The sequence below is a fragment of the Chionomys nivalis genome, chromosome 4 (genome assembly GCF_950005125.1).
Source record: "Chionomys nivalis chromosome 4, mChiNiv1.1, whole genome shotgun sequence".
In the NCBI taxonomy this organism is placed as follows: Eukaryota; Metazoa; Chordata; class Mammalia; order Rodentia; family Cricetidae; genus Chionomys; species Chionomys nivalis.
Window position 1 is genome coordinate 118,077,236 of NC_080089.1, and position 24,906 is coordinate 118,102,141.

The following is a 24,906-nucleotide window of genomic DNA, read 5'->3' on the forward strand; positions in this document are numbered from 1 at the left end:
ATGGATGCTGTTATACACACACACACACACACACACACACACACAGAGAGAGAGAGAGAGAGAGAGACAGAGACAGAGACAGAGATAGAGAGAAAGGAAGAAAAAAAAGAGTGAAAAAGAAAGAATTTCCATGTTAAAATGATGCTTTCCTTCCATGGTCTTAAGTCAGAGCTCTGCTGAGGTGGAGCCTGAAAGAGCAGAGGCCAAGTGTGAGGGTTTCCCACGTGCTAAACACATACCCATTTCAGCAGAAAGTCGTATTACCCAGAGACCTCCTTGCCATCCACTCCACTTCCCAGCCGTCTCCAAGAAGCAAAGTAGATGCTGTAGTAATACACAAATAAAGGAAAAAGATTTTTGTCATCCTCTGATCAACAGAGAGAATGCTAAAAGCCATTTAGATTTCTTTGAACGGTCAGTTGAGGCAGCCTTAGACACATAAGACATTCATTTTGTCTTTACTTACTTTACTGGGCACTTTCCTTCCTTCCTTCCTTCCTTCCTTCCTTCCTTCCTTCCTTCCTTCCTTCCTTCCTTCCTACCTACCTACCTTCCTTTCCTTTCTCCTTCCTTTCCTTTCTCCTTCCTTCCTTCCTTCCTTCCTTCCTTCCTTCTTTCCTTTCTTTCTTTCTTTCTTTCTTTCTTTCTTTCTTTCTTTCTTTCTTTCTTTCTTTCTTCTTTCTTCTTTCCTTCCTTCTTCCTCCCTCTCCCTTCTTTCTTCTTTCCTTTTTCTCCCCTTCCTTCCTTCCTTCCTTCCTTCCTTCCTTCCTTCCTTCCTTCCTTCCTTCCTTCCTTCCTTCCTTCTTGTTGTTTTTTTGAGACAGGACTTCTCTGTAGCTTTGGTTCCTGTCCTGGAACTCGCTTTGTAGACCAGACTGGCTTCGAACTCACTGAGATCCGTCTGTCTCTGCCTCCTGAGTGCTGGGATTACAGGGGATGAAGGAAAGCCGCGGGAACAGCAACAGGGAAGAACCTGGTGCCTGGCTTCTCCGCACTCCTCTTCAGGAACCCCAGAGGACTAGTTTCTGTGGCTAACCATCCTTCCAGAAGAGGCAGCTGTGAGTCCCCACCCTCTAGTCCTGCTACCACTGAGGTTCCTTTCTGAGTTATCTTGGAGCAGAACCACAGACGGCCCACCTAATGTCTGTTGTGTGCTTCTCCATGCTGTTTCCAGTGGCTGTCTGGCCTGGCCAGGGTCTTCTGCTGACTCTGGAGGCAAGCCTGCATTCAGGTGTTGGGCTTTGCTCTTTTCTGTTAAGTAGTAGCAAAATCAACAGAATTCTTCAAATAGATTCCCAGAGAGAAGAAACAGTAAAGAAAAAACAGTGTGTGTATGCGTGTGCATGTGTGTATGCATGCTTGTGCATATGTGCATATATATATATGCATGTGCATATGTATATTTGTTTTGTTGTCTCTTATTGCTTAAAGCTAGACGGGAGATGGAGTGAACCTTCAGGGATAAAGCGGGATAAAGCGCATGTGCTCCCTGCCCTCCTCCTGGAGATGCAATGCCTGCCCTCAGAGGTCCCCTGAAAGCTCCAGCTGGAGCTGCTAAATCCTGTCGCTGTCCATCGTCCTGGTGCTTCCTCCTGTGCAATCCCTATTTTTTCCCAGCACCCCAGACCAGAGGCCAGAATGGGCTGTGCTCAGGACCGGGGGCCAGGCTGCCCTCCAGCAGTCCTTGCGCCGGCCTGCAGGTGCGCCCGGCCAGCCCCGCCCCACCCGGCCCGAGGCCCCGCCCCCACACCAGACTCCACCCCGTCGCCCTCGTCACGGTGACGTAAGCCCCGCGCGTGCGCAGTGCGGCCGCACCCCCGGCCGCTCGCTCGGTATTATGATTAGCGCTGGGTGCGGGGTTCCGGCTGTCGGGAGGGAGTTGTCGACGCCGCGGCCGCTGCGGACCGATGCCCGCCTGCCGGCTGAGGTAGGGCGAGTGCGGCGAGCCGGGCGGGAGCGTGGGCCGGGCCTGCGCTTCTCCACAGCGGCTGCCTCAGAGGGGCTGGGCGGGCGCCGCCGCAGGCGGAAAGTAAGTTGCGCGCTCGGCCCGGGGCGCCCTGCGCGGAGGACGCGGCCCGCGGCACCACCCCGGCCCCGAGCTCCCACCCCGGGCCTGCGGGCCTCGCGCGGTCCGGCCCTGCCCTTGCGGCCGCCGCGGGATTGCGGCAGCACGGGAGTCGTCGCCGCGCCAGCTGCGGGCCCCGGGCGGCACGGGCTCCGCGGGCCTCAGTTTCCCCGTGGGCCTCGGGGTCCGGCTGCTGCGCCGAGCTGCCGCCCCGCCTCACGCTGGCAAGGGGACGCGGTTGTCGGTGGCGAAGGGCGCCGGGCTGCGGAAGGGGCAGCAGTGCGGCTCTCCGGGGACTGCTAGGATTTTTTTTTTTTTCGGGTTGGGAGACGCCGTTCTTTTCCGTAGACTTCGCCTGTTGATTTCTTTCCGAAGCATTTAAAATAAAAAAAACAAACACCTTGCTGCCTTTTGCTTGGACTCGGGAACCAGGAAAGTGGCAACCCTTTATGCTTAGGCTTGGTCGAGCTGTTGTGTTATTCTTAACAGTCGGATCAGCTACAGTCTAGGAGCTTCGCTATGAGTTTGGGTCAGGTGCGCTTTGGAGGACAATTTAGCTTCAGGGTTCCTAAGACTGGAAGTCAAGAGATATCGGGCCTCTCGGTCTGGTTTCTTACTTTCCCTTCCATTTAGGTGAGCGTATTCTCCACGTCCGGGGAGCCTTGGTGAAGCCCCTCAGGGCTGAAGCGTCTTGTGAGGTTTAAGGTGAAAAGTGTGATGGACCTACGGGTGTAAGGCTCCTTCTGCAGGACCCCCTTCCCCCCAGGTTCCTGTCCAACATCAAAAGGCTCAGTTTGGATTCTTTGTGGGGACTGGGACACTGTCCCAAATCGGTCCTCAACTTATCACTGTACACATCAGTGTATTGGACGTCCAGGTTGTCACGTATTATGTAATCAGCTTGTTAATTTCTAATCTTGTTACAATCCCTTTCCACATTTATAAAACCGTTCCCTTCAGAAAAATCTGTCTTCAGCGTCTGCTTAAATATTTCTCTCGAAATTGAGTCCTTGAAGTGGAATGTTCCGTACGTGTGTGGTGGTTGAAACGTACTAATTAGACAAGTTTCTTTGAGAGAACACCAAATACATAGCAGTTCTTCTATCTGTCGGTGTAAAATTGACCCATTTTACAGAACTAGGAATGAAAGAAGTTGCAGGACATTCCCAAGGTCACACACTGAAGCTGGGTAAAAGTCCGGAGCACAGCACGGACTTCCCACCCTCAGGGCTCTGGGATCGGGAACTCTCCGTGCCACCCTGGGTCTTTAAAGTTTTGCACAGCCAGTCATTGTTTTACTTTCTGCACAAAATTTTCTCTCACCCTGTTAGGAAATTTTTATATCGTTCTGAGTAAATTTTAATGAATGATTGCAGTGTGACACCTTAGTTTAAACAACGTTCCTGATGCTACAACCCTTTAATACAGTTCCTTGCGTTGTGGTGACCCCAGCCATAAAATTATTTTTGTTGCTACTTCATAACTGTGATTTTCTACTGTTAAGAGTCGTAATGAGAATTCTGTGTTAAGCAGTGGTCTTAGGTGACCCAATGAAGGGACCGTTCAACTCCCAAAAGGTCACGACCCGCAGGTTGAGACCCGAAGGTTTAGAATATCTAAAAACTCAAAAGTTGTATTAATTTTTATTTTTTTACTTTTGTGGGCCAGTCTTTATTCAGTGATCATGTGCCTTTAATAACATAATCCTAAAAGGAAGCCTTTAAAATGTCTTTTAGTTAAAGTTGAAGAGCATTTACATTGTTTTTGCCGGACACGTCCACACCAGTGAGGGTGCTTCCCTCATGTTGAAAGTGAAACTAAATAGAAAATGGTAATTTTGGGGAGATACTGAGTGGCTATGGTTCTAACCACTGACATTAAAATTTCTTTCCTATTGCACCTTTCTGGGCACTGATGGGCTCATTACACTGTCTAGGCTGAAAAGGGGACCAATGGCCTGAATTTTCTGACTTAAACACATAGGTGATAGATACTAACAGCCTAATTTGCAGCGTCTCGGCTACAAACAAGAGTTTTTAACTGAGATGTTTCTGTAAGAAAATAATTCAGCACCAAGTTGTAATGGTACTTCGGAGTCAGAGGAGGAGGGGCCAAAGTTCAGGTCAAGCCTAGGCTGCACAGTGAGTGTGACTTCTCAAGAACAAAAGAGCGAGTAACAGACACACATAATCTCACACTTGGGAGGCTGAGATAGGAGGATCATGAGTTTGGCTGGCATAGATTTCTTAGCAGGTGCCACCATAGTGAGACCTTTCTGTCTGTTTAGAACGCAGGGGCTCCCCATTATGTGCAGTAGATTTGGGAGGACAAGCCTTACTTTGACCATGTGTTCCTGGGTCTTTATCTGCTTGGGAGGCCGTTTCTGCTCATAGGTACCAGACGCTATTGTGGAACAAAAAGGTAAACCAACAGTGGGGTTGCTCTTGACAGGAGTTTGACAGCTGCACAGAACACGGGGCCCTGAACAGTAGGGGGTGCTCCTCACAGAAGGCTCGGCTGAGCCAGTCTCAAAGGCTGAGGAAGAGACCAGTTGTGAGAGAACTCAGACTGTGTAGAAGGGAGTTGAGGCAGACACAGCACAACTGCACATTCTTCAAAGCATTTGTTGAGGAAGGAGGGCGTGCCACCAGCTTGGGGTATATTTGCTTTTTGTTATGGTTTGGGAAGAGTCACGCTGTCATATCCGTGAGCACTGGAAGTGTGGTCTGCTTGGGATGGACTGGATCTAAACTGTTATTTTCACAGAATCATTTCCTCATCTGCTTTTCTGCACATCTGTTTTGGGTTGTGGCCTTGTACCCCTTGGGAAACCATTTCTTGCCATTGGTAGGAGAGAACCTGCGTCCTGAACGCTCATCTCTTCATTGTCACTTTGAGAGCCTCCTGAGAAGTGGCATTGGCACCTCCAGAATTTTCCCTGTGCTCACGTAGGCTCTTGTGTGCGAATCAGGCCTCTGTCCCTTTCTTGGACTGAGACCCTCAGTGTGCTGCCAATAGCAGCTCAGCCCAGACAACTCCGTGATGGGGCATGATCTGTCCATGGGACACGATGCAGTAAGTGTCCCCAGATGCAAAGTGAGAGGGTCCATCCATTTCTCTTCATCTGTCCATGGCAGGTTTGCCTGAACCATTGCCGGGTGTGAAGTTAGCAGTCTAGAAGCATTGACTACATATGGTAATTGGTCAGATCACAGCCTCAGTGGGCCTGATTTTCTCAGTTGTTGACATGTGGTTATTTTGCTTTGGTCTTTATATCTCCAGGTTGGGAGTCATGCCTGATACAGTATGTGCACTCGAAAAGTGTCCTGGTCAATTAAAATGACTTTCATAAGCCTATTAATGGAAAACACACCTGTTTAAATATGGCTAGACTGGATTTTACTTGCTTTTCAGTCTTACAGTTTTGGAGCTAGAAGGAAATCTTCCACTCTGCCAGCATCTGTAGATGCTGTCCTCCATTCCCGTTCTGACGCTGGCACCACCTCCCTCTCGCTCCCCTCGTTCCACACGTCCTCTGCCTTGCATCTGAGCACTGTGCTCCTGGGTCCTGTCTCTGTGAGTCTCTTCTGTTTCATCCCCGCCATCGCTGTCCAGATGCTGGCACTCAGTTTTAAGCCATCGGTAATAATTACCCAGAGACATTTCTAGTAGTCTTCTTCGCTGTTTCCCAGCTCAGTTTTGCCCTTCCAGTTGTATCTTCATTTTGCACCTGGACTAATTCTGAAGCTATCATCTGATTGCTGTTTCTTCACCCAAGACTCCTTTGACAGCTCATGTCTGTTCTCGTTTGTTCATGTAATAAAGTGAGTCGGTGTCTTTGGGTGGATACTACACCTAACAGTTACTGTAGGTGCAGATACTATACCTGGGTACAGAACTGAGTAAAACACATATAATTAGTACCTAGTCAGTGAGGATGCAGATTAATGACTACATAGCCATACAAATTTGTGACACACAGTTGTGATGATGATGGATGTTGTGCTGTGAGCCTGTATAGGGAGCTAGTGTGTGACTGGGTGGGGACCTTTAAGCTGGTGGTAAAGCATGAATTAGGGCCAACCAGAGCTGAGAAAAAGATAATTTGGTACCCAGCCCTTTGGATCTGTGTTCTGCTTGTGATAGTGTACCATCACAGCAAGCTCTCTGAGGTATCTTTCTGAAAGCCTCTTTCCCACATCATGGTTTTAGATTGTAGCTCAAGTACAGCAGATTTCTCTGGGATGCCTTCTGTGAACCCACCAATTATTTTTATTATTATTTTATGTCTTCCCCTGCAAGAGGCTGTAAATGGCCTGAGGCAGAGGTCTTCCAGGTTGGTGTCCGGGAGAGTTGTTTAGGGGTAGTTTGTTGTGGTTGCTATGGAGTTTAACAGTAGGTTAGGGAACTAACTTTACAGTCCTCCTTAGGGAGGAAGCTGAGAAGTGGGAGGGAATCCTTGGGTGGCTCAGATCCCTCTCACACCCTGTTACTGTGCTAGTCTGGAGAACTGTCCAGGTGGGGACTTGGCTGTGTAGAGAGTGTTGAGGGAACTGCATAGTTACCAGATATCCCTAAAGTGAATACCTGTGGAGACGGCAGGAAGGAAGACCTTACCAAGTGACGCTTTGAAATATGGAATCTTAAACCCACTGCCAGCTCCTTGTCTGTGCCTTTCTGTTGTCTTTGCTCACTGTGTGGCTAGCTGGGGGTAAGGTCGAGTGATCTGTGGGATTGGCTCACCGTCTGACGTGTTGTTCTGTGTTGGGGAGAGTGGAGTTTAGGTTTTTTTAGGATGACTTGTCTGCGGAAGTTCATTTTGGATCTAGGACAGTGTGCGAACGTGTTCTTAGGTAGATGTGATGCTGTATTGTAGAGAATTGTGGATCTCTAATGATGATGTGCCCCACAAAGAAGAGCGGAGAGACTGAGTTGGGAAGTTAGTGTCCTGGTTTGCATGGTTTTCTGCAGGTTAAATAGTTTTTGTTGACGTGAAGGATTATGGTAGTGCTAGAGAAACTGAGTGACCGTGTTTAGTCTGCTTTCAGAGCTTGATTTATTCTCCTCTTAAGAAGGGAACTGCTTTTTTGAAACAAACAGAAAAATGTGATTTCCAAAGTACGTTAAGGATAAAGTTTTTAAGAAGTAACTTAAACTTGCTTGAGTTTTTCTTGACTTGCTGGCCTGGTTTGGTTTGGGAAGACTCTTGGTGCACAGATGTACACGAGGTCATAGGATGTTGTTTTCAAGTTGCTCCATGTTTAGGTGACCGGGAATGACCTAAGTCTATCTTCTACAGAGTTGTTTGCCCTTAACTTCCTTTCTTAACTTAAACAGACATTCATAACAGCTCACAAATTACTTGTTAATAATACTTCTCAGGTGAGCCTTTGGTGGCACTGGGCGTTCTTCTGGTTAGTGGAGTGCTCGAACCAGCTCTCCATGGCGTGTCAGAGTTGGAGGAGACCAGAAACCCCCAGAGGTCCACTTTAGTACTTTGGTTTCTCTGGGAATTAGCCTGGGTACAAGGGAAGCACTGCATCATGGTAGAGAAGTTTCTAGTCCTGGGTGGGGTCCACCCAGGCAGCCCTCACCTGGCATAGCTGGGAGGCAGAGGGGCCTGCACTTGCCTTTGTGGCTCTGCTGTCTTATTTCCCATCAATGGCCAGGGTGAGGATTTTACAACAGACGTAAAAAGACGTAAATTCCCAGTTCTGATTCCTCTTTTTGATTGTTTAAATTACATTTGCATCTGTGTTCACAGTTGTGCATGTATGTGTGCAAGCTAGAGTGCAGCTTGCAGAAGTTGGTTCTGTCTCTAATATTGAATTCAGATGGTCAGGCTTGGTGGCAAGTGCCCTTACCTGCTGAACCTCCTCAGTCGCTCCTTGGGTTACTGTTTTATGCCACTTCCAAACAAACTGGAATCACATGAGCAATTTGTTGCAGGAAGAAACGTTTTAAAATTTAAAACAATAAAGACATCCCTGGTTTTCCCATAAAATTCACTTCACTTTGTCCTCACAGAATGAGGGGGCAGAGGAGAGCACTATCTATGGTGGTGATGGGAGAGCTAATAAAGTAACAAAAATTAATGCTTAGGAAGTTTTGAAATTAGTTTGAAATCTCTGATGATCTTATTCTTGGTTACTTCTTGAGACCTCAGATCAGCTCCTTGACAAGTTTTCTTTCCTGGGAATTTTCAGCATTTTAATTAATGACATTTGGACTAACAAATAGAGCAAATGGTTGCCACTGAGGACTCTTGAGCATCTCCTTCTCCTTCGCTTACAAAGTGCACTTCACCTCTTCCCAGTCATAACTTGGCTCAAACACTGTTTCCTTCCCTGAGCCAAGCAAATGCCATTCTCTCTGCTTCTCTGTTTACCTCCTCAGGAGCCTTGGTCTGAGGTTGCCACTGCCTTTCGTTGGTTCTTCTCCTCACCCTGTGACAAACTGCTGGTGGTATTCTGGAGGATTGTTTTCTTTATGGTTTGTAAGTTCCTAGTGACGGGTGGTCTGGTGTCTTCCTCTAAGGCACAAACTGTTGCTTAATAAAAGTAACTCGGTGCTGCCTCCAGCCCAGAAAAACTGCGTACCTGCTCAAAGCACAGTGCAGACCAGCCTTCAATAATGCCTTTCAAGGAACTTGGCCTGTTCATAGTTGTCTCATTGCAAAGCTACATTGAATGAATAATTATATACAGAAAATAAAATTTTTAATAATTATCTTTCTTGGTTTATAAAAGCAGTACATATTCATTAATAAATTCTAAAACAACAGGAAATTGTAAAGAAGGAAAATAAATTATTTTTAAAGAGTATATTACTGTTTTAACATTTTAGATTCTTACAGTATATACATTCAAACAAAGCCCATAGCTATTAAAAAATTAGGGCCGGGCAGTGGTGGTGCACACCTTTAATCCCAGCACTCGGGAGGCAGAGGCAGGCGAATTTCTGTGAGTTCGAGACCAGCCTGGCCTACAAGAGCTAGTTCCAGGACAGGCTCCAAAACCACAGAGAAACCCTGTCTCAAAAAAACCAAAAAAAAAAAAAATTAGGATGTGTGCTATGAGTGAATGAATTGTGTGTGTGTGTGTGCATGTGGAGGCTAGAGGTCAGCCTTGGGTACATGCCAGTTAGACTAGGCTCGGCAGGCCAGCAAGCCCTGTAACCCACTTGTTTTTACCTCCTTGGTGCTGGGAGTACATGTGTGTGCAGTCACGAGCTTTTTACTTGGGTTTTGGGCACCGATGGTGCTTATGTGAGAAGCGCACTGGCTGAGCTGTCTGCGTGGCCTCCGGGCTGCTTGTCCTTAGTACTGTGCAGTGTGATGTTGTTACTGGGTAGGTTAATTTTACCATTTCCGTGTTTATGGACTTCTATGTTATTTCTGAGTCTTGATGTATTGCAACATTATTAAATATAAAATATTTGTTGTCATCTTTATCTCGACACATTTAGAACAAGTCAGTTGCCCCTCATCTGAAAAGCTTTGGAGTTCACTCCCTTTGTTTTTTTTTTGTTTGTTTGTTTTGTTTTTTTTTGAGGATTTTTAGAATGTCTGAATAAATATATTTGAAGGGTGGGATCCGACTCTAAACTTAAAACTCGTTTATGTTTCTTGCACAATGTACACACACATCCTGAAGATAATTTTGCGAAGGTTTTGTTTGTGGAAGTTAGTTTCGTGGTGTGAAATTTCTCCTGTGCCACTCGGATGACTTGTGAGCACTTCAGGTTGTGGAGCTACGGATGTCCAACTCGTAGTAAGGCTATTGAATCAAGGATATTCATTTATGTTAAGGTTTTTGATATATACACTGTGAAAGTTAGCTTTTAGGTCTACCCCTGCAAGAAAAATCTAGTGGGTTTTTTTTTTTTTTTTCATATTTTTTCAAGACAGGGTTTCTCTGTAGCTTTGGTGCCTGCCCTGGAACTAGCTCTTGTAGACCACACTGGTCTCGAACTCACAAAGATCCGCCTGCCTCTGGAGTGTTGGGATTAAAGACATGTACCACCACCACCCGGTTGATTTCTTTTAAGTCAGAATCAGCCAGTACTTTTAGTCTGTGGATAAGTTTTCTTTTTCTGATACAGCATTTTTTGGTTTGGTTTGGTTTGGTTTGGTTTTTCAAGACAGGGTTTCTCTGTGTGTAACAGTCATGGCTGTCCTCGAACTTGCTTTATAGGTCAGATAGGCCTCGAACTCACTGAGATCCGCCTGCCTCTGCCTCCTGAGTGTTGGGATTAAAGGTGTGTGATACCACCGCCCAGCTCCAGCATTTTTTATGACCGTTTTTAAATGGCCATCTCCATCCCAAATCAGAGACCCTTAAATGAGTTTGACAGTGTTTATACAGGCTTTAAAACAGAGGAGGTTTAAAATATTGTTTTAAATTTTCCATGACTTCTAATTTACATTCTGTGTTCCTGGGACAGGTGTGTAATGGTGGCTGACTTTTTTATTTTGTAATAATTTCCACGCGTGAGCTTTTGTCTAAGTTATTATTTGTTATGTAAGCACCTGTACCAGATCCGTGACCACACCAGTTTAAGCTCACTCACCCTCAGGGGGAAGGGATGGCATGCTTAGCCAAGAGGCAGGTTCTGTTGAGGTGGAAGAACTTACCCATGTTGTAGCTCACAGGCTTGTTGGTGTCAGAGCACCTCCACAGGTGCTGACTCTGCCCTGCCTCACTGCTCAGTGTTATTGGCGCTGGCCTGGCTCCTCTGTATGTTCCAGTTACAACTTGATCTGATTAGACAAGAATAAGATTACTCAAGCTGGCACTTTGGAGATTGATCTGCATTAACCACACAGTAGCTGCCTTGAGAGAAGCCTCTGGGCTGGCATTGCTGTCTTGTCAAGGGCTAAGCGTCCATTACAGTTGCCCTACTCAAAAGGAAATTTAGAACATGATAAAAAAAAAAAAAAAGTCTATTGGTGTCATTCTTGTTCAGGTCTTGCTTAGCAGATATATATATATATTTTTTTTTAAAGAAAAACTATCTTTTTTCATTATACATACCAGTCCAAGTTCCAACTCCTTCCACTTACCCCTCTCCCCATCCACTCCTCAGCCAGGGTAAGGCACATTGCTTTGTGGAAGGTTCAAAGTCCTCCCTACTATATCTAGACTGAGCAAGACATCCATCCAAAGAGAATAGGTTCCCAAAAGTCAGTACAAGCAGTAGGGATAAATCCTGGTACCAATTCCAGTGGCCCTTCAGTCTGCCCTAGCCATGCAACTGTCACCCACATTCAGAGGGACTAGTTTGGACCTATGCTGGTTCCTTGGTCAGCTCCCATTAGCTCAGGTAGACTGTTTCTGTGGGTGAACCCATCATGGTCTTGACCTCTGCTCACATTCTCACTCCTCCCACTCTTCAACTGGACTTTGGGAGCTCAGTCCAGTGCTCCGATGCGGGTCTCTGCCTCTGTTTCCATCAGTTGCTGGATGAAGGTTCTATGGTGATATGTAAGATATTCATCAGTCTGACTACAGGGCAAAGCCAGTCAGAGCACCCTCTCCTCTATTGCTTAGGGTCTTAGCTGGGGTCATCCTTGTGGATTCCTGGGTAGAGCCAGGTTTCTTGCTAGCCCTTTAATGGCTCCCTCAATCAAGATATCTCTTTCCTTGCTCTCATCTCTGTCCTTCCTCCATCTCTGCTATCCCGTTCCCTCAGGTTCTCCTCACCCCTCCCCTTCTCCCATCCTCTTCCCCTTTCACCCTTTCTTCCCCCCCCCACCCCTATGTTCCCAATTTTGTCAGGCTATCTTGTCTATTTCGACTTTCTAGGTGGATCTCTATATATTTCTCTTGGGGTTCACCTTATTACTTAGCTTCTCTAGGATTATGAACTATAGGCTCAATATCCTTTGTTTATAGCTAGTATCCACTTATGAGTGAGTACATACCATATTCGTCTTTTTGAGTCTGGGTTACCTCATTCAGGATGGTGTTTTCTAGTTCCATCCTTTTGCATGCAAATTTCAAGATGTCATTGTTTTTTACTGCTGAGTAGTACTCCAATGTGTAAATGTGCCACATTTTCTTTATCCATTTTTTGGTTGAGGGGCATCTAAGTTGTCTCCAGGTTCTGGCTATTACAGATAATGCTAGCAGCTATATTTTTGAGGTGTCACAAGTGAAGCTCCTCAGTCGTTTCCAGACATACTCTCAGAGTGGACTTTCTGGTCTTCACAGGCTTTCTGCTCTCTCTCCTGTGCTGTTCCCTGAGCCTTGTGCAGTTTGACCAATGGTGATTTTCTGTCATGGTCTCCGAAATCTCGAGTCCGACCCTAGGAAGAACTACAGTCAACTAAGGAGTGCCGAGAATGAGCCGGAGAATTCATCTTCTCAGGGATGAGACCCCTACTTGGTTGTCCATTACCAAGTGGTCAGCCCAGAAATGATATTCCATACACATACAAGTAGCACTTAATGAACTCAGCAGGTTGTGTTTGTGTGTGTGTCTGTATAATGTGTGTGTCCATCACAAAGAAGAACTCTGGATTTGAGAGGGAATAAGGGAGTCATGGGAAGGGTTGCGGGGAGGATAGGGAAAGGGGGAAATGTAATGTATTTTAATTAAAACAAGAAAACTTAGAACAGACTTAGTAGGCATTACCTTCCTTTGCAACGTCCTTGGATTTGGAGGTATAACTGCCTGTTAGGACATTTCTAATAGGAGCTATTGGCTTAACTCTTAATTTTAATGACATGGAGATTCCATCTAGTGAGTGCAGACTGAAGCTGTTCTAACCCCACAGTAATTTTCAGTACCCTCCACCCTCCATCCCCCCAGTGCAGAACTCTAGTTCCCCGTACCTTAGGGCCTGCTGACCTGATGTCATCCCCAGTGCAGAACTCTAGTTCCCCCATCATAACTTAGGGCCTGCTGAGCTGTTGTGGGCTGTGGTCACTCCCAGGAGGAGGAAGTGCACTCTTGGAGTGGTGCTTGCTTTGGTGACGAGAGCAGTCGAGAGTGTATGATGGGACTGTGATCACTTTGCTGACTGGGGTTCCCAGTGTTGCTGAAGAGTTCCGTCACCGTCTTCCTCTCGCTGCTGTATCACTTCGGTTGATGAGGTTTTAGCAAACAGGTAGATCACCTTGGAAATATTCACTGAGTGTTACCTGCACCAGGACTTCAGGTGTCTCTTTATAGGTGTGTGTTTCAGTCTGCTTGTTCCTATGAGTAAGGATTATAATTTTCAGTTTTTAATATTTGTGGAAAAAAGAAACCTTAGCTGTTTCTTTGGGAAAGAAGGTTAAATTCAGTGTCAGGCTAGCTTTGCAGAAACAGGACTTTTGGTTTTCTGTATAATGTGAAGAACTATTGGCCTAGTTTGTTTTGTTTTTTTTCTGGTAGTTAGTACCTATGGGAGATTTAGTGTACTAGAATATTGAGTGTCTCGTTTGAGGGAATGTTATATTCTGAACAAAATGTTGAGAGACTTAGGGTAGCCTGATTTGATTTCTCAGCCATCTGTGCGTTTGTTCAGTTTTGCGCAGAGACGTCTTTGGTCACCTCTCTCTCCTAGGGAAGAAGAGATAGAGGAGGTATGTTTGACACCGAGACCCCACTGCAGCAGTTGGTGATGTGAGTTTCAGCGGGAGGAATCGTGGCTTCCAAACTGACAGTAGTGTTAGCAGAGGCCTCTTCTACCACTGTTTCAGCAGCTTGCAAAGCGTGTGCAGGGCCACCCACACTTCCTTCCTCCCTCCAGCCACACCCACACGCTCAGTCATTTCTGCCCTCTTGAGCTGGGGGAGCATCAGTATATCTTGTAACACCTACCAGCCCTTGTTTCTCAGAAGGAGTTTCCGTATTCCAAACACTTGTTGACTTAGCCTGCTTCGTTTAGGTCTAGCTTAGGTGTGCACATGTGGTTGCATGTGCCTTGTCACAGGCTGCTTTACAAGGGCTGGTTTCAGTGATGTTTGCTCTTCAGAAAGACGTTGGCTCAGTTATGTAGTTGTTAAAGAACTGATTTTGAAGAGCTTAGCATCAGAAAAAGTTTATTCTACAAAGACAGAACAATTAGTCATTGCATTTAAGGCGTTGGCTTTATAAGAGTGTGTCAGGTTTGGTGTCTTCCAAGACAGGTTGCAGGTGAGTTTTTCCTTGTGTCAGGTTTGCATTTTCCAAACTTGATGAAGTAAAATATTCAGCTTGTTTTTGGGAGAGAAATATTTAAATAGTTAAAAACCCCTCTCTAACCCTGTTAATCATCATCTGTTGCCTTGTGTATTTCTGCCAGTTTATTTTAAAAATTGTGTCTGGCTTTGTACCTAGAGAACAACTCCACAGCTGTGCTGTCTTGATTACCAGATGAGAGATACAGGTGATTGTTTTCTGAAACCAAACAGATATTTTTTCATAATTGAAATCACGATATTAGAACAGAGGTGAGTGTGCAGACCAAGGGTTGAGTGAGGAACGGAGCTGCATGAACGTGCGAGCACTTCAGCTAACAGTGCTGGCGCTGCTGCTCCTGCAGCCCCTCCTTCACTCTGGAAGCTGAAACTTTCCATACGTACAGCTATGCTGGAAGAGTCTGTTACTTTAAGATGGTGAAGTGATCAGGTGGTGGTAGTGCACACCTTTAATCCCAGCACTGGGAGGCAGAGGCAGGCAGATCTCTGTGAGTTCCAGGACAGGCTCCAAAGCTAGAGAGAAACTCTGTCTCGAAAACCAAAAAAAAAAAAAAGTGGCATGTGGGAGGCTGAGGCAGGAGGATCTTGAGTGGAGGCCAGCCTGGGCTACTAATGATACTAAATCAAAAATTGGGGCAAGGGAAGCAAATACTTAGATTTTTAAAAATGAATTTTATTGAAAATCAGATTTCAGTGTTAAGAGTTGTTATTTTCTGTATCTCAGGATTTTACAGCACTGTTTTTTCAGTTTTATGTGTTAGGAAAGCAAGAGAGGGCTACCAGTTCAGGGAGTTCTTTTCTTGGAGTCGACGGGCAGCCAGAAGGGAACAGCAGGAGCACTGCAGCTCAGCACACTGAGCACTTGATCGAAACAGCCCTTAACAGAGTTATTTGTATTGCCTTTAATTGTGTGCGTGTGTGCGCAGGTGCCACAGAGAGCTTGAGTTTCAGATGGTTTTGGAGTTACAGGTGGTTATGAGCCATGTGATGTGAGTTGTTGGGAACCGAGCTGAGGGCCTCTGCAAGAACCGTAAGAGCCCTCAACTGCTGAGCCATCTCTCCAGCCCCTTCACAGCTTTTAAAGTTTGTGTGCTTGATTTAGTTTGGTTTGGGGGTGAAACAGTGGTATTTTATTCAAACCAGGCTGGCCTCAAACTCTCAATCCTTCTTCCTCTGCCTCTGAGCGCTGGTCTTACAGACAGGGCTGTGTTTGTTACTAACATTGTCTAGTGAGGAAATTAACTGCACAGAAAGGTCAGGTAACTTGCTGAGGGCCTGTGGCTTATATTGGTGGTGGATTCATATTGGATGTATTTCAGAACCAGTGTTTAACCACTGACCACAATGCTGTTTGCCACAGAAACTGTGAATGGCTGTTGGAGACAGAAGCAGGCAAGGGTAGTGGGCGGATCTGCCGTGTCCTACTTGGGGGGGAAGGGTCTGGAAGGGAGGCATGCAGGCAGGCGGGCAGGCAAGCTGAGGCTTACCTGTCAGTAAGCCAGGGACTGCCCACAACTGTGAGGCCTTGCTCTTTGGTTTCACTCCAGCAGTAGACTTGCTTTTGCATCCAGATGTCATCTTTTGTGTCTGCTTCCCCATACCCTGGACTCTCTTTCAAGAAAACTTAAATGTGGGCTCACTGATTGCCCAGACACTCATTACCTTTAGCATGGGGTATGAGTTGCGTTGGCTGCCTGGAATATTTAGGCCTTTCGCTTATTTGTGTGGTGTTTCAGGTTTACAAAAAACCCATGAGCCCACCTTGGAAAGGACCCCTCACTGTGCTAGGAACTGGGGACAGTGCAGCTGCTTTGCTCATAGTGATAGTTTTGTTTACTGTCTGGTAGCAGGCATGAAGGTGTTTCGTGTGCTACCTGTTTCGGGCAGCATAATGCATTTCTTCTTGCTTTGAAGAAGAGTGTCTTATGCAGGTTCCTCTCTCGGCTGCTGCAGTGGGAGCTTGGTGAGCTTGTTTGGGGGCTGCTGGAGGTGGGGTGGACTTCATAGGCAGACCAAGAGGATCCTTGTCAGAGATGGCTCAGACACAGTCAGGATTCAGCAGATGCCAGGTCAGGACTTTTTTACCCAGAAAGTCTTAGAAAACGACTAGTGTTCTGGTGTTCATTGCCACTATTTCCTTAGAATTGTGATTAAAGCTGGGGCTGGGGGGCTGGGCCTGGGCCTGGGCCTGGGGGGGTCAGCCTGGGCCTGGGGCTGGGGTGCTGGTGAGGACCTGGGGGCTGGGGTGCCGGCGTGGACCTGGGGGCTGGGTGCCAGCGTGGACCTGGGGGCTGGGGCCGGGACTTACTGACAGAACTTGCTTAGCATGAGCTTCAGCCTCCAGGACTAGAAGGGAAAGGGGAAAATTGAATAGAGAGGAGAGAGACTAGGAAACTGGGTCACCGAGGACAGATTTGCTGCTTTTAGGTTTGTCATGTGCTAGAATATAGTTTTACTTTAATCAAAATTGAAACATAGACTATACTGAAATCATTTTCTGTATTTTCCTTTAGGAGAAAGAAGCAACTAACAAATAGTGGTAACAGAGTAATTTGGCATGCAGTTTGCAAGGTATGTCCTAGAGCCAGCGCAGACACCCTCTCACTTTCAACACTACCACGGTTCCTGGCATGACAGGCACTGAGATCCTCAGCGATCAAATGACAGTTTATTTGTTGTGTGTATATATGTACATGTTTGCTGTACGTATGTGTGAAGGCCAGAGCTCATCATTAGTGTCCTCTTGATCATGATCCAGCTGATCCCCCCAAATTTAAATATTTATTCACTCTGTGTGTGTGCAGGCAAATGTGCACTCATGTGTGTGTGCACATACTTGTGCATGCATTCCGTGACTGTCTCTTGTGAAGGTCAGAGGACAATTTCTGGGAGTCTGTTTTTTATTTTTATCACGTGGGTTCTAAAGATAGAGCTCAGGTTGTCAAGTGAGAGCCTTTGCCCTCCCCCCTCAACGAGCCATCTCACTGGCCCTCCCCACTTTCCTTTTTGAGACAGTCTCACTGCACATGAGCACAGGATCCTCCTGCTTGTGCCCACACCTCCCCAGCCTTGCATGCTGAGGATACAAATGGGAGGCGCTGTGTCCAACTTCTATGTGGGTGCTGCGGTTGTTGCAGGCCCTTCTGCTGTGTGCAAGCACTTCACCCACTGAGCCATTTCCGCAGCCCCAGGATTAACTTTAAAAATCCTCAGACTCATTTATCTAATCTGATCTGTTTGCCACTTTCTAGGAATACGTCTAAACAGAAATAATAGATGAAAAGGACAAAGATGAAAAGCATGGGGCAGGCAGCCCACAAAGTCTGTTTGAAGGTGAAAGTTGAATTTACAAAATTATGTGGCATATACATACATAGGCAGGAACAGCTGAAGTCGCAGAGTTAATTGAGGTTAAACAGATTCTCTAGTCTAATATATATGAATTAAAATTTCTTTGGAGAACCTGCTGTCCAAATGCAGAAACACTTCAATTTAGATGTTCCTGTTTATGCTGGCTGTTGAAATTATTAGTTCAGATGAGCCAGGATAATACAGAGTACAGAAGAAATTGTCTCCTTTTCTAACGTATTTTTTTTTACATATTAGTTTCTTTTTATTTATTTATTTATTTATTTTATTTATTTTTTTTTTGGTTTTTCGAGACAGGGTTTCTCTGTGGCTTTGGAGCCTGTCCTGGAACTCGCTCTGTAGACCAGGTTGGTCTCGAACTCACAGAGATCCGCCTGCCTCTGCCTCCCGAGTGCTGGGATTAAAGGCGTGCGCCACCATCGCCCGACAACTAGTTTCTTTTTTAAAAAGGATTTTATGGGCTTAGAGATGGCATAGCAGTTAAGAGCACTGGTTGTTCTTCCAGAGGTCCTGAGTTCAATTCCAAGCAACCATATGGTGGCTCACTACCATCTATAGTGGGATCCAGTGCCCTCTTCTGGCCTGCAGGCATACATGCAGATAGAACACTCTTATACATAGAATATATAAATAAGTAATATTTTATTTTGTGTATGTGTCTGTCTGTTGGTCTGTCTGTCTCTCTCTCTCTCTCTCTCTGTGCATGTGCATGCTCTGGGTATAGGTGCCCATGAAGTCCAGAATAGGGTGTCAGATCCCCTTGAAACTGGAGCTTACACTTGTTTTGGGAATTGGGCCAAGGTCCTCTGCAAGAGCAGTAAGCACTCTTAACTGCTGAGCCATTTCCCAAGTTCCTATACTGGTTTATTAATTAAAAATCTTAGTAGAAACAGGACTAATTCGATTTGAGAACTAGTCAAACAGCACAACAGGTTGTTTTAGAGCGTTGACAGGTGTCAGGTGCCCTGGAGTTGAATAGAGCTCCTCCTTATCCTAGCCCTGCAGCCTAGGCAACTTACTTCATTTGTGTTGTTTTTGTTTGTTTGTTTGTTTTTGCTTCAAATTGGGGTGAGTAGTCTTTTTGCTAGGCAGTTATGAAAGCTGGGAAAGGATAGTGTAAAGCTTGGTGTGTGACTGGTGTGCAATGCTTATCCAGAGTGGCAGTGTTGTGTGTGGTCACAGTGACTTCTAAAATTGGAATATGCTACTGAATGTGTTATTGTTGGCCTGTTAAGTTTATTGATGTGGATTTTTGAGGTGGCCCTAAGTAAGTGGTTTGGGTAATTTTGGAAGCGACAATGATGTGATAATGAGTCCATGCATCTTGTTCACAATTGCATTTAAACTCCTGCTGTGTCAGTGTCCCAGCTGTAGCGTCACTCGAGTGGTCAGACCCATCAAGAGCGGCCTCAATGGCTGAGGGTGTAGCTCAGTGACAGGAATACCTGTCCAACGCCAGACCTTGGCATTGATCTCCAGTATGGGCGTTGACATCTCAGTTATGTTGAAGTTTAGCTTTAATGCCATCTGTCACTTGTACATAGAGTTCCCTTGACTTCAGAGTGAGACCACCTGACCTTAGGTACCAGTGACACAATACGGGCTCACCTTTGAGAACATCTGCGGTAGCATGTCAGTGAGTCTGGGCTTTCCTTCTGATCCTGGAATAACTGACATGCAGGGAGTGGAGTGCTCGTGCTTTGATGCGTCACAGCCCTAGTGTGCCTGAGCTTTAGTTGAGGTTATGTGCATCTCCATCACAAAACAGCACAGGTAGTGTGTCTGCTTTTAAAGCACAGAGCTGGGAATGTGCGAAAGGGCAGTCCCAAAATAGTGTGTGCACACCCATAGGCCACAAGTTGATGGGAGGTCAGCACACTTCACAGGTTCTAGTACTCATTTCTAGAGTGGTTGTTCAGTTTTTGTGATTCAAAGTGGTATTTTTAAGTGGTATAATTTTATATGTTTTTTTCCTGAGACAAGGTCAGTTATAAGAACATTTCTATGTTAGAGGTTTATATTAGAAAGCCTGAAAATTTTAAGTATGATATGAAATATGGCTTCTAAAACGAAACCATCTTTGAGACTTAAATGGTCTGTAAGAGTGCATGCCTGTGGGCTGGAGAGAATGGCTCAGTGGTTAAGAGCATTGCCTGCTCTTCCAAAGGTCCTGAGTTCAATTCCCGGCAACCACATGGTGGCTCACAACCATCTGTAATGAGGTCTGGTGCCCTCTTCTGGCCTGCAGACATACACACAAATATTGTATACATAATAAATAAATAAATATTTAAAAAATAAAAAAAGAAAAAGAGTGCATGCCTGTGTGCACTGGGAGGTGAGCAGCCACAGATGGCAGTGTGTGGGGGAGTTAGGAGACGCCCGTGGTAATGAGCAAAAGCATGAGTGATCTTCAGCCAGAGCTGTTTAAGTACCTACTAGGTCCAGGACTGTCTTATTCCTGCTGTCACGGAGCAGAGAGTAGCTTGGAAAACATTTTGGGAAATAAGTTGCATTGCAAATGTAGTAAGGCAGTTTTGATTGCCCTCTTTGAATCAGTGTTGATTTAGATTTGGGGAGATGGATAACGTGGGTCTTCAGGAACCTTTAGAGACTTACAGATTTCACTTGGAGATGCACAGACAGGAGGCAAGAGAAGGCAAGTGATTTCAGTGAGAGGCTACTTTTTGTTTGTGGAGTTGTGCTTACTTCTCAAACTCTGTTTTGAATTGTATACTCTAAGTATACAGGTTTTTAATAATGACCCTGACTTGTTTTGTATCTCAATTGATTTAAGGCTTTCAAAATAAAACAAACAAACAATTAGAAAGAAAATCCGCGTGTTCATTGTCTCTCTTGTTTTGCAGGTATCCGTTGCTATGTTGACAATGAAGGCCTTATTTCCAGCAGATACGCTTATATGAGAAGACTCACGTCAAGCACTAAGTATTTTCCCTTTGTCGTACCAGCATGGCAGGGTTCAAGCGAGGATATGATGGAAAAATTGCTGGATTATACGATCTGGATAAAACCTTGGGTCGAGGTCATTTTGCAGTGGTTAAACTCGCCAGGCATGTCTTTACAGGTGAAAAGGTAGCAGTGAAGGTGATTGACAAGACGAAGCTGGACACCCTAGCCACCGGTCATCTCTTCCAGGAAGTAAGGTGCATGAAGCTAGTGCAGCACCCCAACATCGTTCGTCTCTATGAAGTCATAGACACCCAGACCAAACTGTATCTCATTCTAGAACTTGGAGATGGAGGAGATATGTTTGACTACATCATGAAACACGAGGAAGGTCTTAATGAAGACTTGGCCAAGAAGTATTTTGCTCAGATAGTTCATGCTATATCTTACTGCCATAAACTCCATGTGGTTCACAGAGACTTAAAACCAGAAAATGTAGTCTTTTTTGAAAAACAAGGTCTTGTGAAGTTGACAGACTTTGGCTTCAGCAACAAATTTCAGCCAGGAAAGAAGCTCACCACAAGCTGTGGCTCTCTTGCATACTCTGCTCCAGAAATCCTGCTCGGCGATGAGTATGATGCCCCCGCAGTAGGTAGGTGCTCTGCCCAGGGCTGCCCGTCGGAGCTCTGCCAGCTGGTATTGGTCGAGTCAGTTGTTTATAACTGAAAGTAATTCCAAAGAGAATTTTGATTATATGTATTTTACTTAACAGATTTGGTTTTATGAATAACATGGTTTATTCCTAAGCCAGCAGGCAGGTTGTTTCAAACTTACGAGGGCAAATGTCTAAGAGTATTTTTAAACAAAGGTAATTAGACTCTTATTGAAGGAACCTCTCAGGGAACTCATTGTAGCTTTTTTCTTAAAGTCTGTATTCATTTCCTTCTGTCTTCTTAGGTTGTTTTCTGGCAGTGGCCCTGGCTGTCCTTTCTTGCGGACACCCTTTTACAGTCATGTCACACCCACACTGTGGTAATAAAGTGAATGTACAGTGTTCAAGAATTAGAAATTGGACTCAGGCTAACTGACTTTGAGTAAGAAACTGACTGCCCTGCTGACTTCTTCACTTGTAAAGTGGATTGCTTTCCTGTGCCGTTTGTTTGCTTTCTCATTGTTCAGATGGGAACTTTGTCCCAGTGCCACAGGAGCAAAGGATAGAACAGGAAACTGCTGTGCCACGTGCCTGTGGGGGGGAGCGGGGGGGCGGTGGACAGCAGCCTAGCATCCCAGCTGCCCGTGCCTTCCCAGCATACGTGTCCCTGTCTGTGGTGGAAGCGCTTGCTGCTTCTCAGGAGAGATCAGCTTTGTCCCCGTGGGACCGTGCCAGTTGTGGGGGTCATACAAGAAATTGTTTTGTCTTGAAAGGACTTGTTGAACTGAAGGTGCTGTCAGCTTTAAATTTGATTTACTCTCAGAGAAGTGTATTCTGATGTTACATGTCCATGACATCAGACTTTATAGACTAGAGTGTTGCCGTGTGAACTACACACAGGAGATAAGTGATGACAGTAGCACGCTGACATGTTAGATTGCCGATGTCATAGTAAAACACGCTATGGCAAGACAGAGTTTCCTGTTAGACTGTTGTGTTCTGGAAAAGAAGGGACGGTGCTTGACCTCTGCCTTCAGAGCCAACCAGGTTTCACTGCAACCTTTTGTTAGTATTTGAGCCAGAGATTTTGGTGAGTGAAACCATTTAAATCAGAAAATAAAGCCTGGTTGACATAGGCATGGATGTAAATATATAAGACACCTTCCTGCTTTCCACACCTAAAGTGAGGCTAAGTCAAGTGTGGTGAAAATCAGGAACTGTTACACAATTTAGAAGACCGTTTGGCAATACCCTGGTTAAGAAAAATATACACATCATGTGACCAAATAGCGTGTGTGTGTGTGTGTGCGTGTGCGTATGCATGCACAGGGGGATAAAAAACAGGCCTGGTGGTGGTGGTGCACACCTTTAATCCAGCACTTGGGGGTCAGAGGCAGGCAGATCTCGGTGAGTTCGAGGCCAACCTGGTCTACAGAGCAAGTTCTAGGGTAGCCAGAGCTACACAGAAACTCTTTTGGAGTGGGGTGGGGGTAGGAGTCTTTGGAACATAGCCTTGGCCCAAGCACATCCCCACCCTACTCAAGCATATGATTACGTTACTGTTGAATGAATTGTTTCAGTATTCTGGTTAAAAGGCAGCATGCGTGTCTTAGTGATGGGTTTCCTTAAGTGTATTTAGGGCAGAAAGCAAACCGGTAAAGAACACGTGCAGCACAAACTCTGTGTATGTCTGAAGCGAAGTGTGATGGCGTGTGTTGAGGGGTGGTGCATACACAGAGTGAACACATGGAGATTATTGCCAGGAAGTTTTGTGTTTCTGTTCTTTTGGTATTTGGCATTTCTAAACTGATGTTCTGGTATTTTCATTGTGTGTTTTCTTCTTCTCTTCCCTCTCATCTTCCTCCCTTCCTTCTCCTCCTTCTATCCTAAATATTGCATAAATGAAACTTAAGAAAAGTTAAACAAAAAGAAAGAAACTGGGGAATGTTGGCCAAACTGGCAGATGGTTGCCTTGTGCTGGTGAAGTGCAGAGTGATTTGGGTTCACAGGTTATTTCTTTATCTTTGTTATTTGTGTTGATTTTAACTGACTCTGTGATAAATACAAAATTGGTCTCATAAATGAACCAACACTCTTCTCTCTGTTAATGTGCTATCTGTTATGTCAAAATTAGTGATGTTTTGGCAAAATGAACAGAAAAACTGTGTCACTATGAAATTGGCAGGTGTTGCTGTGAAGATGTGGGCTCTGTGCCGTCCTTTATGTTCGTGACTTTGCCTTAAGGCTTAGTTCTGTTGTCATTTTATTCTTCAGGGAATCAGATTTTGGTTTTAGTTATTAACTATACCTTTGTTTTCTGTGAACTTTTTCTTTCCCTGTCCTTTCTAGGCTTGGTGTCCCCTCTTTTATGGTGTCTTCACTTCTAGTAGGCACTGAACAGGTGCTGCCTGTGTTGCAGCCTCTGCCCCTCCCGAGCATCTCCCTGTGGGGTTACTGCTCCTGGTACTTGTCTTCACTGTTTGATTTCCTGTTATGCTCGAAAGCCATTTAGAATGAGTTCTTTTTTTAACTCAAAGGGCATAAATTTTGCCTTTTAGCTTATTGATTTTTAATATCTAATTTTAGTTCATTGAAGTTAACAGATGTACCCAGTTGCGTTCTGCTTTGGAGATATTTTTGGATTTTCCCCCATTGGCTTGATCATAGTGATTCTTACAGTGGTGACCTGAGTGTTCCCCGTGTGATTGATGTGTCTGTGTTTTGGGTGCTTGGAGAAACTTCACACATGAGATTGTTTATCCTGTGACCTGTTCCTTTGTAACCGCTGTCTCTTCCCAAAGGAGCGATGCTGTTCCCACTCTGGTCTGTGGATTCTGTTGTGATCAGCTTCTGCTTTGTGCATGCTGTTTTTAAACCGTGAAGTTTGAATTACAAGTTTATTTCCCATGAAATAAACTAATATAAAAACAACTTGTTTGGTTTTTCAGCTATACCTCAGTTCTGCTTAGTCACCTGTAGTTTAGTTATTGGTGTTTAGGATCATATCCTTCCAGTAATATAAAGCTTTTATTTTCACATATAATCTGTGAGTCTGTTTTAAGGAGCTGAATTTAGTCTGTGGGTATTGCTGGAATATTTTAATCTACTTGATTTGTGTGTGTGAGTGTGTGTTCTCTTACATGTCCTCTTTCCCGGTTTTGTTAGGTTACCCAGGTTTCTTTCCCAGTTGTTTGCAGTCTGTGCAGTTGGTTCTTCTTCATTGGCTTTGCTCTCAGCACTCAGAGTTCTTGTGTCTGGGGTAGTTCTCCTCCCCTGCAGTCAGTGGTGGGATTTGGAGTTGCTTCCGTTTGGCTGATGTTACTTTTTACTTATTTTCATAACTGTCTTGACTTCCCTGTCCTTCACTTGGATAATTGTTTCTCTTTTCATATTTCTTTGGTTTTTTTTCATCCTTTTATGGAGGATTTGCAAAATTTTTTTTATCTATCTAAAAATGTACTCACAGTGATACTTTTGCTGGATATAGAAACACATTCTAATTAATTTTCCTCTTAACTTTTAGATCATTTCTGCCATCCTTTTGCCTCTGCAGTGCCCAGACTGGTGTGTTTGTCACTGATTCTGTGCCCTCTCTGTGTATCCGCACTTGTCTGTGAGCACTGCTAAGGGCATCGGCCCGGGTATTTATTCTTGTGCTCTGGGTCCTCGGTTCTTCTTACATTCATTTTCCTGGGTTTGTGGGGAGACTGGTTGTTTGTTTCTGAGATTTTCACACAGTTTAC

At 45.1% G+C, this 24,906-nt stretch overlaps 1 protein-coding gene across 2 annotated transcripts in view; it reads left to right on the top strand.

Annotated features, from left to right (window-relative positions):
* Nucleotides 1-1,804: 1,804 nt before the first annotated feature.
* Snrk (SNF related kinase) overlaps nucleotides 1,805-24,906 on the top strand; it is a 54,972-nt gene continuing 31,870 nt past the window's right edge. The window contains exons 1-3 of one of the 2 annotated variants that reach the window (XM_057767033.1): nucleotides 1,805-1,927; nucleotides 16,749-16,806; nucleotides 20,472-21,163. In XM_057767033.1, the coding sequence (XP_057623016.1) occupies nucleotides 20,575-21,163 (589 nt within the window). In that variant the 5' untranslated portion in view covers nucleotides 1,805-1,927; nucleotides 16,749-16,806; nucleotides 20,472-20,574. The remainder of the gene's footprint in view (nucleotides 1,928-16,748; nucleotides 16,807-20,471; nucleotides 21,164-24,906) is intronic. The other variant, XM_057767034.1, reaches the window with a different exon arrangement.